Raw genomic sequence first — 18800 nt, 5'->3', positions numbered from 1 at the left:
TTAAGCAATAACTAGCATTACAGTAATATAACTATATTGAGAAAGATACCAAGAAATCAATACACAGAATTATATCTTCAAATGTGCTGTTTACTGATAAAAAGGGTCAGAGATGTTATTTACAGTTACTATAGTCTAATAATAATCATCTCTAAGAGACAGCTGACCTTTGACCCTAAGTTTAATAACACAATGGCATTCAAGATCACAACAAACCCATAGAAATGAACTATAATTCATAAAAAAATCATGCAGAAGTGAGTAAAATTGATTCATCACATGCACTTCTCTTTATTTGACATTTTAAATGTGGTACATAGTTGGACACATATATTAAAAGCAAACTTTCCACTGGGCTGGACAGTTTCTGCTCTGGTTTTCACACTTTATCTCCCTCCCACACATTTGGATGCAGAAAAGCAGAAGTAGCTGCAGCTCTTTAACACTTTTAGCTCCTCTGAGCTTCAGTAGTGTGTGTGAACGACTGTTATCAGTGTTTTATTTTTACTTGTATCAAAGCATGTTAAACCACAGCATGATTTTTTTTCCAATACTTACAGTTGATCAACAGTTTTAAACGTTCACACAGAGCCATCAAATATGTCTATTTAATATTACAATCACACATTAGAATTAGAAACGTTAATTCAAATGGGTCACACTTTAATTTAATGTAATTTTTTTTTTCATTCATTTATTCATTTTCCTTCAGCTTACTCCCTTCATTCATCCAGGGTTGCCACAGTGGAATAAACTGCCAACTATTCCAACATATGTTTTACTCAGCGGATGGCCTTTTAGTTGCAATCCAGTACTGGGAAACATCCATACACATTCATTCACACACACACACTGTCAGGGCCGGATTGGCTAATCGGGAGGACCGGGAGAATTCCCGGTGGGCCGGTCCGTTTTTTTTGGCCGCGAGGGCCGGTGTCCCTAGCTCCAGAATCTGTTGCTCTCAGCAGTCACACTTTTTAAATTAATTTATTTATTTACTTGACCACAGTCTTCTTATTCATTATTTTACCGCAGCTCTGCTCTTTTTAATGATGATATAACTCAGATGAGTCACCTGTTAATGTACAGCTGTTGTGGTCTAGTGGTTAGCACGTTTGGTTATGACGCCATCGACCTGGGTTTGATCCTCGTTTGACTAACTTATCTTTTTCATATTTATTGTTAAGACATAATACTGTAAAGGTGTTGAACATTTGAAGTTCTAAAACAGCTGTTTTCTCAAAAAAAAGACATGATAGTGTAAATAGAAACTGAATTGGAAATGACCTTGGGAAGGCTGATTTGTACTTCTGCGTCAAACGCCGGCGTATGCTACGGCGCTGACGCATAGCCCTTCGCCGTGGCCGTCAGAAGTATGAACCAGGCTTAAAGTGTATGATTCAGCATAGTGTGAACATACCTGATATAACATGAGAACTGCAGAGTCCAGCGTTTTTAATTAGATTGTCACTTCGATCAGCTCCCTTTTAGCCAAAGACATCTGCAGTTAGCATTAAAGCAGTGTGGCCCTGCACACTGTAAAAAATGCAGGGTTCCACACAATTCACCCATGTTGTCCCAACACAAATTAAGTTAACTTAAGACTTTTCACAAATTTTTAGAAATTAAAAAATAATTAAGTTGTCCCAATGAAATCTCTAGAATTGTGTCGTTTCAGCTCATTTTAAATAAGTAGTTTGAACAAGCACAAAATATATATTTGAGTGCACTCATACACTACGGCCAATTTTGTTTATTCAATCCACCTATAGCACATGTGTTTGGACTGTGCAGGAAACTGGAGCACCTGGAGAAAACCCACACCAACATGGGGAAAACATGCAAACTCCACACAGAAACGCCAACTGACCCAGGCGGGACCAGAAACCTTCTTGCCATAATGCGACAGTGCTAACCACTGAGCCATTGTGTCACCCTTAATGTAAAATTGATGCTGATAATAAACTTTTATAGACTTTTAAAGTCTTTTAAATAAAGACTTTTAGCTCAATAATCTACCATTTAGCTGCATATTCATAGTGAGTATGGTAGAAGTTGGGATTAGGTATTGGGCAGAATTATGGATGTAAATAAAATCATACTTCATAAGTGCTAATAAACAGTTAATATCTAAGCAATATCTTAATAAGAGTTTAGTGATGAAATTGAATTTCTAAACTATAAAGTGTGCTTATCAAACACAAAAGATTAAAGACCGCTTTACAATATACTGACCTGACAGAGATTTACAAATGAATTTATGTGTAAACAGGAATTACAATCAAAAACCGAATAAGCAGAGATCACATAATTATTATTTTAGACAACAATATTAAATTTAATAGTGAAAAACTTGCTGCAAAATCATTTCATGTTCGTTTTTAGACTGTAAATGTAATATGGTTTTCCGTGTTCAGCCACTAGTTGGCGCTATAAGATACTGTCAGTACACCAATAAACATCTCTAAATGACTGATTTTGACAGGCATATTGGTTAAAAAACTGATTATACAAATACATGAATGTATGTCTTATGATGATCGTCTTTTTGTGTAATGACCTTTGACCTTTAGTCTTATTAACACAATTATATTTAAGATCACAACAAACACCGATCTCCAAATGAACTTAATTTAATTGAATTGAACTCTAAATAGTACAAAATGTACAAAAACTTTTATTCAAAAGGTTTTCAGCCATCACCAAGATAATATTCTTCAAAGAATGTAAAACATCAAATTTTTCCAAGAACATTTCTGATGATTCTGTGCAATATATAGTATATATATTATATACTATATATATTTATATATATATATATATATATATATTAAGGGTATCAAAATTGTTTTTTCTGTGCACTGCGATGCAGACGCGGACAATAAGGTATCGGTTCAGTAATAATCATAACCAGTTATTATGTACTTACGTCATTTATCTCCTATGCACTCTGTCGCGAGGGAGGTGAGCGCCGGTATTTACAACATTCAGGAGCCAGCTCAGGGCCGGCCCGTTGCACAGGCAGTATAGGCAAATGCTAAGGGCGCTGTACATCCAGGGGGCGCCAGAAATGAGTGGGGTTAAGTTGGTTTTGTTTTCGATATTCCTGACACACATTCAGTTATAGCGGCAATAACTCAAAAACCTTTTACCCTAAAAAGATCTAAAGTGTGTTTCCTACAAAAAGACAGCTGTCTTTTTCTTTTTTGTCGCTTGATATTACAGCCACTGCTCCCTTTAAGCCCTCGCAATATGCGTTTAGCCGGGAGAGCTCACACGGAGAGAAGCTCTCAGTAAGGTACCGTCAGAAAAGTGCTTATTTTTTTCATATTTTTTCGTTTTGTGTTTTTTTTTTTTTTTTTTTTTGCTTCGCTCAGCGCGAGCTCTCCCGGCTAAGCGCATATTGAGAAGGCTTAAGTGTGTGTGTGTGTGTGTGTGTGTGTGTGTGTGTTTGTGTGTGTTTGTTTGTTTAGTGCTGCCTATGTTTGTGTATGTTTGTGAATGAGAGACAGTGTAGTGCTGTGTGTCTGTGTGTTTATACAGTCAGCTTGTTATAGCCTCCCCCCAAAATATAACACTGTGTATGGAAAGCATTGTCAATGCACCGTGATTGATTTCCATGTTGGATTCTAAGTGGACTGCAAAAAAATGCCAAAATACAGGAATTGCAGATATGGAAAATGAAAAATTATAATAATAAACTAGAGAATACAAACTGTTGCGTTGTAAAGTTTTATTGCTGTTTCGTTTCACATGTAGAATGAGGTATATGCACACAGACTTTTAATTTCAGTCAGCCAGAACTCAGGGCTTCTGGTGAATTGTCATCCCATACAAAATCGCTGCATTTAAGATCTGATTTCTTTAAAAAAAAAACAGCGATTTTGACTGCCTGGCTGAGATATGATAAAAAGTGAGCATCAGACCATACAAGAAGCACTGGACTAAATTATATTTTTCATGTCTTTAAAATATAAAAATAAATGTTACCCAAGTATCAATGGAGTTTCTGTGCTAGCCTGCTGCTAATGATGGCGCCTGCATTTAAACTTACCTACGTTACTTAACTGATTATATTTGAATTAAGTTACATCGATGCTGTAAAAGAAACCTTATGAAATTAAAAATAGTGGCATAAACCTTTCACTGGAAGATCATTATTTGGCTGAAAAACACTAGCCCTTTAGAATGTTCAGAATTTCCGAATTTTCAGACACTAAAAAAAATTCAAATCGGCCTTTGTTCTTAATAGAATTCTAATGAGTCGGCATGGAAACTAAATGGAATACAGTGTAAAGTTCTAAGGAGCCATTTACACAGAACGCATCTTTAGTGGAGAGCTCATGGTTTTAAATAAAAACAGCTATGTTAACGTCAGATAAAACAGTTATCATGCCAACCTGCTACTACTGTAAGCAGAAGTTCATAAGGCTTGTCCCACTTCCAAGTTTTGGTGATTGGACAACTGCTTTAGAACTGAAGTTGATGAGCGGTGCATCATGTAAAAGATGAAACTCTTTTATTTTGGAGCGTCATCTTAAAATGGTGTTCTTATGTCAAGTGCTCCAAAAGATATAAGCATAACAGTCATGCCACTCTGTCAACCATGTGATTACAATGAAAAAGTAGCACATTGGAATAGAAAAGCCCTAAAACGGTTTAAAAAAATAAATAAATAAAACTCTTAAGGAAGACAGTGGAGATATTCTGAGCTGACCAGTGAAATGTCTACAGACAATCTCTAATAGTCATCTAAAAAAGAATTGTTGAGTTATTTAAATAGTGTAAAATAGTTTGGACCGATATCTTTCTTAGCAATTAATGATAATAATGAATAGTATGTTAATATATTTGTAACCATCTATTAAATATTTCATATTATTGCACAATTGAACACAGCAGGTTATGCAGGAAATATAAAGTATAAAAGGAAGGAAGTAAAAAAGTGAGCTTACTTTTCAAAATGCACTTTTCTTGTAAAATAGGTGCTTGTATCTACATTTAACCTAAAAGTAAAGTAAAACTAAATTTAATTTATGTAAAATAAACTAAAAGCTATACCTCATCAGGGATTACTGTAGGTCATAATTCACTCATTATCACTCAAAACACTGAAAACTTCAATATTAAATGAGAAGAAAATAAATTAACTTCTGTATATGAACATCATTCTCCCTGAAGTATGCATATATATTATACTTTAACTACACAAAACAAAACAAAAGTTAATCTATAGTCCCCACACTGAGTTTATGGGCTACAGGGAAACACTGACTGAAGCAATGAATGATTTTAATAGACAATACATGCTATATTCTTGACCAGGCCAGACATCTGTAGGTTATGGGGTTCAACACGAAAGCAAAAACATGTTAGGATAAAATAAAAATAGTCACGATCAGAGATAAAGATCAGACTGAGAGCAGAGTTCTGTGAACTGGAGCTGGAGGAAGGACTCATGTTCACACTTATTTCAGCTGTTTTCTTCTCCGCTTCTCATTTCACACTCGTGTTTTTTTTTTAACCCTGTGATGAACATTTTCCAAGAACTGAACAAGTTGTTTTCAACAGAGGCACTGCCATGATTAGATTAATGTTTATATTAAGACATATGAAGTTTTAAATGAGTATTTAATAAAGCTTTTCTCTCCCCCAGTCATAAAGTGAAAATATAAAGATTTATTTATTTGTTTTTATAAGTGTCTCAGTAGTGTCTGCGCTGTTTCTTTCTATATGATGTCTCCAAGAAGAACATCTTAAACAACTTATTGTCGCCCTTACTATGTTGTAAAATAAATTAAGAAGTTCTTCTCCTGATGGTGATGAGGAAATTAGAACACACTTGAACACAGGGAACATACAGAAAGCCCACATTTACACTAATGGGGATAGTTTAAAATCAGGCTGATAGAGTCATTATGATCTCAAGAGTTTTCTTCAAGTCCCTGCATTTTCTCAAATATTTAAAAGAGGTTTAGATAACACAATAATGTGATCAAAAAAAACGCTTTATTATTAAAACCTACAAAACTGTGAATAATAATAATAATAATAAAAATAATAATTATAATAATCATTCAATCATTCATTTTCTTTTCGGCTTGGTCCTTTTATTATTCCGGGGTCGCCACAGCGGAATGAACCGCCAACATATCCAGTATTTGTTTTTTACGCATCGGATGCCCTTCCAGCCGCAACCCATCTCTGGGAAACATCCATACACACTCAAATTCACACTCATACACTACGGACAATTTAACCATCCCAATTCACCTGTAACGCATGTCTTTGGACTATGGGGGAAACCGGAACATTTGGAGCAAACCCATGCGAATGCAGGGAGTACATGCAAACTCCACACAAAAAAAGCTAACCAACCCAGCTGAGGCTCAAACCAGCTGAAAGAATCTGTTACTTTCACCTCCTTGATGTGAAATAACTGAATATAAATGAGAAAAATGCTAATTGTAGAAGAAAATTCCAGATAGCACTTATTAATGATTCCTTTTAGAGTCAGTAAAAGAGTTGTATGCTCAGATTTTAAAATGCGGATGTTGTGAGGGCAGATGTTTTGACATCTTGTTTTAAAAAGAGTAAAGAGAGAGAGAGTAAAGATTAAAGTAAAAATGCTAAACAAAAAATGACAACATGATGACAACAAAACAATTAAAGAAAATTATATTTATAGTGAAACTGAGAGTTTGTATGTAAACATGGCTAAAAAAAATGGTGACCTTATCTGAGACTAATAGTTTGCAAGACATTAATCATATTTGAACAACCTCCCACTGCACTTTAATTAAAAAGTACATATATATATATATATATATATATATATATATATATATATATATATATATATATATATATATATATATATATATATATATATTCATTCATTAATTTTCTTTTCAGCTTAGTCCCTTTATTAATCTGGGGTAGGGGAATGAACCGCCAATATATCCAGCATATGTTTTACACAGCGTATACCCTTCCAGCTGCAACCCATCACTGGGAAACATCCATACACACACACATACACTACGGACAATTTAGCTTACCCAATTCACCTGTACCACATGTTTTTGGACTGTGGGGGAAACCGGAGCACCCTGACAATTCCCACGTGAACGTGGGGAAAACATGCAAACTGCACACAGAAATGCCAACTGACCCAGCCGAGGCTCAAACCAGAAACCTTTTTGCTGTGAGGCGATTGTGCTACCCCACTGTGCAACAGTGCTGCCTCATATATATATATATATATATATATATATATATATATATATATATATATATATATATATATATATATATATATATATATATATATATATATATATATATATATATATATATATATACATATATATATATATATATATATACTTAATAAATATAATAAATACATAAAATAGTTTTGCTTGTCAACTTTATTTTAAATAAACTTATAAAATAATAAATTGCCTAATACTGATGGATGCTGATAGGTTTTTACCATGTCACCAAAAATACATTTCTTCAATTTATGATTTGTGATCTTGGTTAATTTCATAAATTTTTAGTGTGATTTTTGATAGTGTGATGTGGAGTTTATAATTTTAAAAGGTGTATTCCATCTTCAGCCACTAGTTAGCGCTTCAGCAGGGCCCTTAGTGGAGAAATGCTGTCTGTCCCCATTAAACTGAGTAATGTGTAACTTCTGATTAAATCTAAAATTAAAAACAGCTTAAAATTTAGACAATTAATTACATGAATCAATTAAAAATCAGTTTAACTTTCTATGATGGTCAGTTTTGTGTTTGACCTTTGACCTTTAGTAAAATCAGCCACACAGTGAGATTCAGGATCACAATAAACATATTAAAAATATAATTATTCACATAAATTCATGTTTAATATATGAATCCTTTGTTAGTAAGGCATAATAATTCATCAATCTCTTTATTCAGCACACATGTTGTGTTTTGATCATAAAATCAGTGTTTTAAAGGGACAGTTCACCCTAAAATTTAAGTGTACTCACCATCATTGGTTCTAAACAATAATAAATGTATTTCTTCTGTTGAACACAACACAAAATATAATGAAGAAAGTTGGAAAAACAGACATTGACGACATCCATTGTAACAAAATACAAAGTCAGAGTTTTCCAGCATTTTCAGAATATTTTACTTTGTGTTGAACAAACAGGCTTGTCACAAGTAAAGGATGATTAAATGATTTTTAATTTATGGTGAACTATCCCCTTAAGTACACCAGATTAATTTCATCAGCTACTAAACAACAGAGATGACGAAATCAGAAACAAACAGGTCCAAAATCATCTGATCTGTCTTAATCCATGTTAATAAAGAGACAAGTTTCAATCCTGTACGAGGTCTCGTTAATTTATAGAACAGTGCTGACCATTTCAGAACAACAGTTTGATTAACTGAATATGCTGTAAAATATTCAAATCATATTTTTGTTTGTTTAAATTTATCTATCTCAGAGATAAGTTGCAGCTGGAAGGGCATCAGCTGCGTAAAAATGTATTGGATAAGTTGGCGGTTCATTCCGCTGTGGCGACCTCGGATTAATAAAGGGACTAAGCTGAAAAGAAAATGAATGAATGAATGAATTTTACCTGAGCTGCTCCAGCTCGTGTGTGCTTTATTTTCTAATAATGCATTGGATAATGGACATTATTCTGCTTATATTGTGGTTCCCAAAGCTAAAAACACTGCTTAGATGTTGTATTTCATACATTTGTCAGGTTTTTGTCCTCAAATGCTCCTGTGTGTAACACTAGTTTCATACACATCTTATTCAAAGCCTTCTGTTGTGTTTTGATGTGATTATTGACTGCTGTCACTGTGAAATCATTCAGCGTAGTGATATTGAAATTCTTTCAAAACCTGCCAGAACTACTTTATCAGTGTGTTTATGTAAAAATAACCGCACACCCTAAAACAGGGGTCCTTAACCACCGGGCCACGGACTGACATCGATCGGTACCGGGCCAAACAAGAAATCATAAATTATTTCAGTTTTATTTATTATCTGAGTTTGAACAATCTTTTATTTTGAAAAATCGTTTATTTTGAAAAATGACCATATTCTCTCGATTACATCTCAATCATTTCAAGTTTAACCACCAAGCAGCAAAATAAGTAAGAAATAGACGGCTTTGGAAAGTTTCTTTGCTAGGGGCAAAAGGCCCAGTGAAGGACCCGCGAACTGTCAAGGAATGGATCTGCAGCCTATTTGTCAACAAATCAGGTGAAACCAGCATGTCTGTGCAAGATATCGCAAATGTCAGCGGCCTTTTAATGATGGTTTGCATATCGCATCTTTTTTAGAGTTTGCGTAAGTTCATTATTTCCAACGGAAGTGAGCAGCTTGGGTGCGCAAGCAGTGTGATGCCCTCGCGCCTTCCAGACCCACCCAGTTAAATGAATGCTGGGAGCACATTGCGAGTAACATGACACGAGCTGCCTGATCAGCTTCATGCTTTCTATTGAATATTCACATTTCTGTAGACTAAAGTATCTCAGATAAACACAGAACACTCAAACACTGCAGTGCTTTGTGATTCTCTCCATAAATAAAACTTGTATCAGAGTGAGTGTCAGCTTGTCATCCTCTAGGAAAACGGTTGATGGTGACCAAGCAACCTATAAACGAATTGTCAAGCGCTGACCGGTCCATGGTGATATAAAGGTTGAGGACCACTGCCCTGGGATGTTCATCAGTCAATCAGAATCAAGGATTCAACAGCCCTCACGGTATAAAATATGTAGATTATATACTATCTATACAAACATGTTTTTATTAATGTAAAATCAGATCATTCAGATTGCTGTATTAAACCTGTATTATGATGAAAAGCATTTTATTTGCATGTTTAACTGCTGCAGGCGATTAAAGTTTGATGGTTTAGTTTGTCATTAAAGTTATAGATTTGTGGTACATGGGGAGCAGAAAATTATCAAATGAAACAAATTATAATTTTTACAGCTGAGGGACAGTGGAGACAATTGATCAGAACAGGCGTTTATCAATATGTGTCTGATAGGGTTAATATTCACACATTCAGCAACCTACTAAAAAGGGTTTGACGAGAGATAAAGATCAAACTAAGAGCAGAGTGCAGAATAAACCGAAGAAATGAGTCACGTCTTTATTTTAGCTCAGGGTCTGTGTGCTCAATTTCACACTGTATTCTTTTTCTCACTCTTGTGGTTAACAACTTCCCAGAACTGTTAACAGTGTGTTTCCAACTGCAGGCATGTTGAGATTACTGTTTGACACATTTTAAAATACTTTTTTTAATATTTGAATTAAATTCCATGATAACACTGATTTACTGATATCTTTTAATGGTCTGCTAGTGTTTGCTATATTTAATGTCTTTTTTTAATCTGTGTGATTTTGCTTTAAGCTGATGTTATTGTTTGTAGAATATCATGTTGGTTAATCTCAGTGTTTGTATCAGTCATGTGAAAGTTGCATGAAGACACTTTATTCTAAAATTGTGTTAACACTTTATTTTTTATCTAGGTTTTAATATTTTTAACACATTTTATATCAGTATTATTACAGCAAATCATGAGTAAAAACATAACAAATGTACTGTATATACTGGGATGTTTTATTGTTCTTTTTATTTTTAGAAGTCAAGCATGAGGCCAGAGGATATATCTCAGCATGTTTATTTAACAATCTACAGAAAGAATCTCAATAAAATGCAGGTTCATCATGGATAGTTCACCAAATAAAAATATATATGTTACTCAAACTCAAGTGGTTCTAAACGTGTATGAATTTCTTTCTTCTGTTGAACACAAACTAGGATATCCTGATGAACGCTGCACAGAAAACCCTAATAAGTTGACTGTACGAAATTGAGTAAACTCATTGCCTGAATTTAATTGAGTAACGGAGTCTCACAAAACGTACATATTTACGTTTATTTAACTTGCCGGTTTGGTAGATTATACTTAAATTGTTCAGTTTAGTGTGTGTGTCTGTGTGTGTAAGTATAGACCATGAAAAAATGTTTGAAAGAAAAAAATAAGTAGCCATTTATTCCTATTATGGTGAATAATTATACATGAAGCCTTGTTTGCTGATAAAAAATACCTCCAGTAAAAGATTGCACATATTAGAATTTTACAGTCAAAACTACATTAAAAACAACCTAATTTTTCACTGGATTATTTGTGATTTTGAGCTCACCATACACTTGAAATCTTAAGTTTATGCATTTTCATTGTATATAAGTAAATTAAATTAACCAAAATGCTAAATTTTATGTAATGTTCAGTCAACTTTACTTGATTGTTTAAGTAAAGACAACATTAGGGTTTACAGTGTGGAAAATAAAGCAGCCAATCACATTCATAGAAACTAAGATACTATAGAAGTCCATGGCTGTTTTTCCTCAGCATTCTTAAGAATATCAATGATGACAGAATTTTAAACTATAATGAAACAATTACAGTGCGAGTGGAGCTGACAGTGAAATGACATATTGATCCACTAGGTGGAGCTTCATCAGGTTTTTATTGCATCAACAGAGACATCAAATGCTGACAAAAATAGTATAAACATTACAGACATTAATAAGATAAAAACATTGATGAGAAGCCATGAAATAATTTACATTAATAATGTGGCATTGTAGGTTAATGTTAAAATATTTGACCTTTAAAACTACAATTAATTATATATTTACACAGTACAGTTGAATCAACAGTGGTGTTAACCCTTTGAGCAGTACAGAAAGCCCTACCCTCGATATTGTTTCAGTTTGGGCAAACATCAATATACTGAGATCTCTGACTACTGAGATCTCTGGGTCATGCAGACTTTAAGGGTGAGGTGGGTTGAGGTGGAAGGGATGGGTCAAACATGTAATCATAAATATGATTACAGATTTAATAACATGTAAAAAAGCACAATGTAAAAACATGCATGTACATAATAAGTTTGTTGAACCAAATAATTAGCTTAAATATAAGTACATAATTAAGGCCACATAATATAAAACAAAAAGAATGACTTATAAATCTTATCACAATATTTAAGCTCAAAAGATTACTTCACTTTCTCATAATTTAGTCTCCCCTTTTTCATACTAGATGTAAATTTCCTTTTGTTTCTTGAAAATATGCAGAATTTTTCTCTATATAGTGGACATGTATGGTGCATGTCCCATATTGCAGTGGTTCCCAACCATTTTTTGCCTGAGACCTTCTTTTCTCCTGGAAAATATTGTAACGCCCCCCTCCACATGTAATGATATTATCGCTCATATAAGTTTGCAGTAGGTATGTAAAACAATGGTTCATTTATTACTACATCTAGATATATTTATGCACGAACAATAGCCTAAAGTAAAATATAAAAGCAAAACATCAGTGGGCCATTTGTATTTGTACACCCTGCAATATTGGGGATGAGTCGTCTGCAATTGTCATATTAATTTAGACGGTCTCATGCATTCGTTAGCAAGAACTTTGGTGCAGATAATGCACTGTGTCTGGGTCAGAGACTCTTTGCTTCGAGAAAATGAAATAAAACCATAGTTCAGGTAACTATCTTGGTGTTTCCAGTATTGCTAGTGCTGCGACCCGAAATGTTTGGAGCTTCCTCACCTGGGTCCAGTATGCTTGGGTCATTAGCATTAGCTGCTGAAGGTGAATCAGTGAGACTCTTTTTTTTTTTTTTTGTGGAGGACGAATTACAAATTTGCCCATTTTTTGGTCAGCCAGGGGATAAATTGAACTAAGGCAACATGATCACTCTCCTAATATTCCACTGCTATAAAATTTTAAAAAATATGACGCAACCCCCTATAGTGCTCGCTGAGGCCCCCTTGTGGGCTGGGACCCCCTTGTTGGTTTAGTCCCTTTATTCATCAGGGGTTGCCAGTGTGGAATAAACAGCCAACTTAGCATATGTTTTACGCGGATGGTCTTCCAGCTGCAACCCAGAATTGGGAAACACCTATACACTTTCACATTCAAACTCATACACTACGAACAATTTAGCTTACCCAAATCACCTGTACCGCATGTGTACCTGAGCACCCAAAGTAAACCCACGCCAACATGGGGAGAACATGCAGTCTCAACACAGAAATGCCAACTGACCCAGCTGAGGCTCGAACCAGCAACCCTCTTGCTGTGAGGCGACAGTGCTAACCACTAAGCCACCGTTTCAAACTATTTATAAACTGTGGCACCTGAAATGTATAACGTTTTATACAACTTTTTCACTGATAAATGTAACTTTAGAGTCTGATTAGGCCCTGAATGTGAGTCACATTTTAATTGCCTGCTGTTTTTGCCTTTCTTGACATTTTTATCCTACCAACACTGCATTTAAATGGTTTGAAGGCTGATTTTAAGAACTAGGTTTGTATAAATTGTGCTATCAGCATAAATTGTGATGTGGAGTTATGTGATATGAGGCCTAACATTGTATTTGGGGTAGGTTAGAGTGATATTACAGCCTCATATCACATAGCTCTGATTCAAAATTTATGCTGATAGCACACTCTGATAAATAGCATATTTAGCCATCAAGATATGCTACCTACCTTTTGAAGGGGACCTACTTTTTACACATACTCTGGGACAATCTGACATGGTAGAACAATTTGACAGAACACTGGAGTGTTCTGAGCAGCTGCAGTTGAAAAAAAAGTCAACTTTAAGTGCAAAAATACATGACGACACGCTCTCCAAGACAATTGAAGTCGACGAAAAAGGAAGTTTAGTGCCACTTCCATTTTCTGAACTGAAAAAACATATATGGTGTAATGGGAATTTCAGAGTATCTCAACTGTCTCTTTAGAATGAGATTTTGACATGAGTTTTTAGAACTTTACACTATGTAGTTTCTATGACAACACAACAAACTTCAATTAAAAAAGGGTGGCCAGTTTGAAATTTTAAATTGATTCTGAATTCTGAACATTCTAAATTATGTGAGTCATTTTGCACATTATTCTCTTCTAGCAAACTAGTGATAAGAGGGGCGTTGTTAAAAATATTGTGGCTGAAGTGTCAAAAAATTATTGACATCATCAGAGGAAGACAGCCACTCCAATCGTGCAAATCAGGATGTTTCGAAGCAACCGAATGACCCTGTGTTATAGCCAGAAGTTGTTATATGGGAATAACACAGGTTGGAATGTGACCAATCAGAATGAATTATTATAGACCGCCATGTCATAATCACAGATATGAAAAAATGCAAGGACCAAGCAAATCAGTGGGATTGTAGGCCTACAGAGCTTGATATGTAAGCTAAATTTGTTTTATTTAAAATTTAATTATAAATGTAATTACAGAAATTAGTAACAAATGTAATTATGTGCAGGTATTTTTTAAATAAAAATGTACAATGTATAAACTTGTATGTACACAAAAAGGGCATTGTACCAATTGCATTTTTTTTACGTACATAGCCACTTAATATATAATGGGTCTGTTTTTTAAACATCTGTTTATTTTATTTTAAAAGCTTGATTGTATGAATACTATTTTGTTTTTATATGGAGGGCTCCTCAAATCCAGCCATGGAGAACAATATCCTGCAAAGATTATATTTAAACCTGAATAAAGAAGCACAATCATAACTTTTGAGTATTTTGAAATGTAGTTTGAAAATCTTTTGGTAATTGTTCTTCTCTGAATGTATCTTTAACTATGACTAATTCGATTTTGGCTATGTGATTCCATATTTTCTTTGTATTTGAGATGTAGAAAGTTAATAATAATCAACACAACGATCCCATTTGAATCAAGAGGTGATCAACGTCTGGCAACTCCTGCGTACACCACGTCATCAGTATCTGCAGCCCTCTGAAGAAAAAACAAAACACCATGTAGACTATTTACTGAAGAGTCTGGGATTTTTCATGTACTGCTGTGATTCGTTTATATATATATACTTGTGGTGACATTTGGTGCCCACAAGGTAAGGAATACAAGACACACACACAGAGAAATAAATGATCTTACTGTTTTTCGTGGGGGTTTTTTGTAGAATGTTGGATCGGCATAAGTGATCTCGATATTTCGGGTCTGAACTGTTTCAAAAAAAGCAAAACACTCAATGAAATAATGTTTAAGCACTGTTTAACATTTATATCAATGTAGGTAACATTAGGTAATATTTGCCTTCTTGGTTTGTGTTTTTGCGTTTTCTCCAGATGCAGAAGATCACAATGGCAGCTAAAATCAACAGAGATCCACCAGTGCCAGAAATAATCAACACTTTCTGAAGTAATGTGATGTCTGGAGGATGTGATGGAGAGCTTCATTAAGTTTAAGTTTAAGACTTTATACCAGAATATCCTGACAATTTACTCCCTATATATAAATTTATAGGAAAATATGTACCTGGACATGGCTGACAGAGATCAGTGTTGTTGAGTTGTGTGGTCTCATTGCTGATGGGATTGTTGATCACACAAATGTAGGAATCATCCAGACAGTCAATCTCCAGAGGTAGAGAGAGACTGATGCTGAGATCAGACACACTGATGCTGGACAATACACTGTTTCCTTTGTACCAGGAGAGACGCACAGCGCTCACATTCACCACTGAACACACCACTGAACAATACTGCACTGATGAAGAGTTACTGATGACAGGAGCAGGCAGACGAGCTGGAAAAAGAGAAATCAGCACATTAGCAGACTCTCCTTTCACATATACAGACTTTTCCAGAAAGATGCCTGTATTGTGAAAAGATCATGTGCAAAACAGGGCCTTTTTTAAAATACTGGGAAATTTGCTCTGGGAATTTTTCAGAAATTTTTTGCTGGATTACTACTGCCGCTAAAGTAATTTCAGTAATATAATTTTTTTTTTTTTAGACGGGCGACGCGGTGGCGCAGTAGGTAGTGCTGTTGCCTCACAGCAAAAAGGTCGCTGCATGTTCTCCCCGTGTTCATGTGGGTTTCCTCCAGGTGCTCTGGTTTCCCCGACATGCCAAAGACATGTGGTACAGGTGAATTGGGTAGGCTAAATTGTCCACAGAGTGTGAATGAGTGTGTATGGATGTTTCCCAGAGATGGGTTACAGCTGGAAGGGCATCCGCTGCGTAAAACATATGCTGAATAAGTTGGCAGTTCATTCAGCTGTGGCACCCCCAGATTAATAAAGGGACTAAGCCGAAAAGAAGTGAATGAATGAATGTTTAAGACTTAAGGAAATATATTCATAAATTTCTTTCTTTCAAAATGAAACTTTTTTTTTTTTTGCAGGATTTTTTTCTCTCTCAACCACTAATAAGCAAAGTGCAAAACTGATGCCATGTTTTCTGATCTGTTCACACAGTATGCATTACAACATCAGCTCACCTCCAGAACTCACTTAGACCAACACAGCAATTCATATACGGCTCAAAAAAACTTGTCTCACTAAACTTCTGACAACACTTTGCATTCAGAAAACACATTTTATTCATAACACACTGACCTAAAAGCACTAACAGAGAGCATTGCAAAAATTTAAAACTTTAATTTGAATGAATTTGCAAATGTAATCGGCCCACTTTACAGTACAAGTAAAACCCACAGTTTAAATTTTTCAAAACTGCAAGTCAGAGAGGCAACTTTTAATATTGTACAAGACAATTTCTGTCAGGTATTGTATCCCACTTAAACGCTGGTACATGTAAAAATTTAGACATTGATTGGATTGTACTAACAGTATGTTAATTACATACTCCTTTGTCCTGCACATCCACTGTCAGTATCTTTATGAATTTATCACTAGCTATTACTTTTCTTTCCCTACCAACCTGTATTCTTTACAGTAATTAATATTTCCCAACAAAATACTATAAGTTCCAAGATATTCTGTTTTACAGTACAAAAAAATTTATAGTTTTTTCCTCTTGTAGAGTATGAACAGCAAAAGTGTTTTGGAATTTTAAACAATGTGTTTATTGCGTGCATTTTGTGTGAAAGCAATGAAAAATGATTCCGTTTGCGCTGCATAGACTCCTGTACTTTTGTGTGAACAGGTTTAAAAACATGCTTGTTAGCTTTTGAAAAAAACATATACGTTATATATATATATATATATATATATATATATATATATATATATATATATATATATATTTATATATATATATATATATATATATATATATATATATATATATATATATATATATATATATATATATATATATATATATATATATATATACGTTAATACAAACGTTTGCATAGTGTCAGATGAGCTTTTGTGGTTATTCATTCATTCATTTTCTTTTTCGGCTTAGTCCCTTAATTAATCTGGGGCCACCACAGCAGGATGAACCGCCAACTTATCCAACACATTTAACGCAGCAGATGCTCTCTCTCATACACACTCATTCACAGTTATACAGTACGGACAGTATTAGCTTACCCAATTCACCTGTACTGCATGTCTTTGGACTTGTGGGGGAAACCGGAGCATCCGAAGGAAACCCACGCGAACGCGGGGAGAACATACAAACTCCACACAGAAATGCCAACTGACCCAGCCGAGGCTTGACCTAGCGACCTTCTTGCTGTGAGGCGACAGCACTACCTACTGCGCCACCTCGTAGCCGACTTTTGTGGTTATAAACAACATTTAAACAGCTGCAATGAAACTGCATTTTTGGAAGCAACTGAGAAAAACAACTAGAACATCAGAAGTTTAAGATATGGAGAAAATGTATACACATTTTTCTCAAAAGTCTTTATCAAAAATCTTTATTAAAATTGTTTATGACAATTACTTTAATCTGTTTGTGCTCATGGAGCCTGGCTGGTAAGTATTACCATATCTAAAAAAAATGTCTAATCATCAAATGTCCAGTGATGGAAATGCTCATAACTTTTAGTTAATTTATTTTATAGTTGTAGTAATTGTAAGTTGTTATTATTTTTTTATTGCAATGTCAGCATTCGGATTACAAATTACAGCACTGCAATTATGAAATCTACACTAAATTATGAATCTACTTTTAAAATTTTATTAAAAAGACAATAGGTAGCAAATTAATAAATAAACTTCTCTGTGAGTTAAAAGTGTGTAAACTCACCATAGACAGTGAGGCTGAATGTGTTGAGTGGGATTTTTGAGCTGATGCTGGTCACTGTATAAAGTCCAGAGTCTGAGATTCTGCTGTTTGTGATGGTCAGAGATCCAGTATGACTGCCCAGCTGCAGTCTGTCTTTGAATCTTCCATCAGAACCATAAACAGTCTCTGCCTTATTGTCCTTTCTGCTGATTGTAGCTAAGAGAATTTCTCTTTTAGGTCCAAACCTCCACATTATCAGATCATCGCTCTGGATTTCAGTAAGAGCCGATTCAAGAGTGAGAAAATCTCCTTCAGTGATGAACACTGGCTTCACTTCAGCTCCACACACACCTGATCAACACACACACAATACTCAGTAAACACTTTATGGTGTATTTTCCTTAGTTAATTTGAAAATGTTGACAATTGTCATGCTATATGGAACAAATTTCAGCAAAATAAACACAGAAATGCTTGAATATACAAAGTTAATGTATAAACATATATCAGTAAACATATATCAGGCAAATTACTTTTGGAAATATGATTATTTGAACCAAATATGTAATTATTGTATGAACAGAACTTACCAGCCAAACTCCAGGAGCACAAACAGAGAAAAATTAACATTTTTTCATCAAGCACTTTTAAAAGAGTGATAATATTAATCAGATCCTAGCACCAGAAAATGTTAAATCCTCTGGTGTGCAGTAAGGATGTTCAGTAT

The 18800-nt window shown here is 34.6% G+C and overlaps 1 protein-coding gene across 1 annotated transcript; it reads right to left on the bottom strand.

Moving 5' to 3' along the window:
• Window positions 1-11532: 11532 nt before the first annotated feature.
• LOC141380164 (natural killer cell receptor 2B4-like) lies at window positions 11533-18800 on the bottom strand. Its single transcript, XM_087303790.1, has 6 exons — window positions 18664-18800; window positions 18095-18424; window positions 15402-15671; window positions 15180-15296; window positions 15021-15088; window positions 11533-14861 (listed from the first exon to the last, which is right to left on the bottom strand). The coding sequence occupies exons 1-6, from the start codon at window positions 18701-18703 to the stop codon at window positions 14811-14813; spliced, it is 876 nt and encodes a 291-aa protein (XP_087159916.1). The 5' UTR covers window positions 18704-18800; the 3' UTR covers window positions 11533-14810.

This window comes from Danio rerio, chromosome 22, assembly GCF_052040795.2.
Source record: "Danio rerio strain M-AB ecotype USA chromosome 22, GRCz13ab, whole genome shotgun sequence".
In the NCBI taxonomy this organism is placed as follows: domain Eukaryota; kingdom Metazoa; phylum Chordata; class Actinopteri; order Cypriniformes; family Danionidae; genus Danio; species Danio rerio.
This window is presented reverse-complemented; position numbering and strand designations above follow the sequence as displayed.

Coding starts and splice junctions, on each gene's coding strand:
- LOC141380164 (XM_087303790.1), bottom strand. CDS start 18,703: ATGTTAATTTTTCTCTGTTTGTGCTCCTGGAGTTTGGCTG. Junction 18,425..18,663: donor GTGCTCCTGGAGTTTGGCTG/GTAAGTTCTGTT, acceptor TGTGTTGATCAG/GTGTGTGTGGAGCTGAAGTG. Junction 15,672..18,094: donor ATTCAGCCTCACTGTCTATG/GTGAGTTTACAC, acceptor CTCTTTTTCCAG/CTCGTCTGCCTGCTCCTGTC.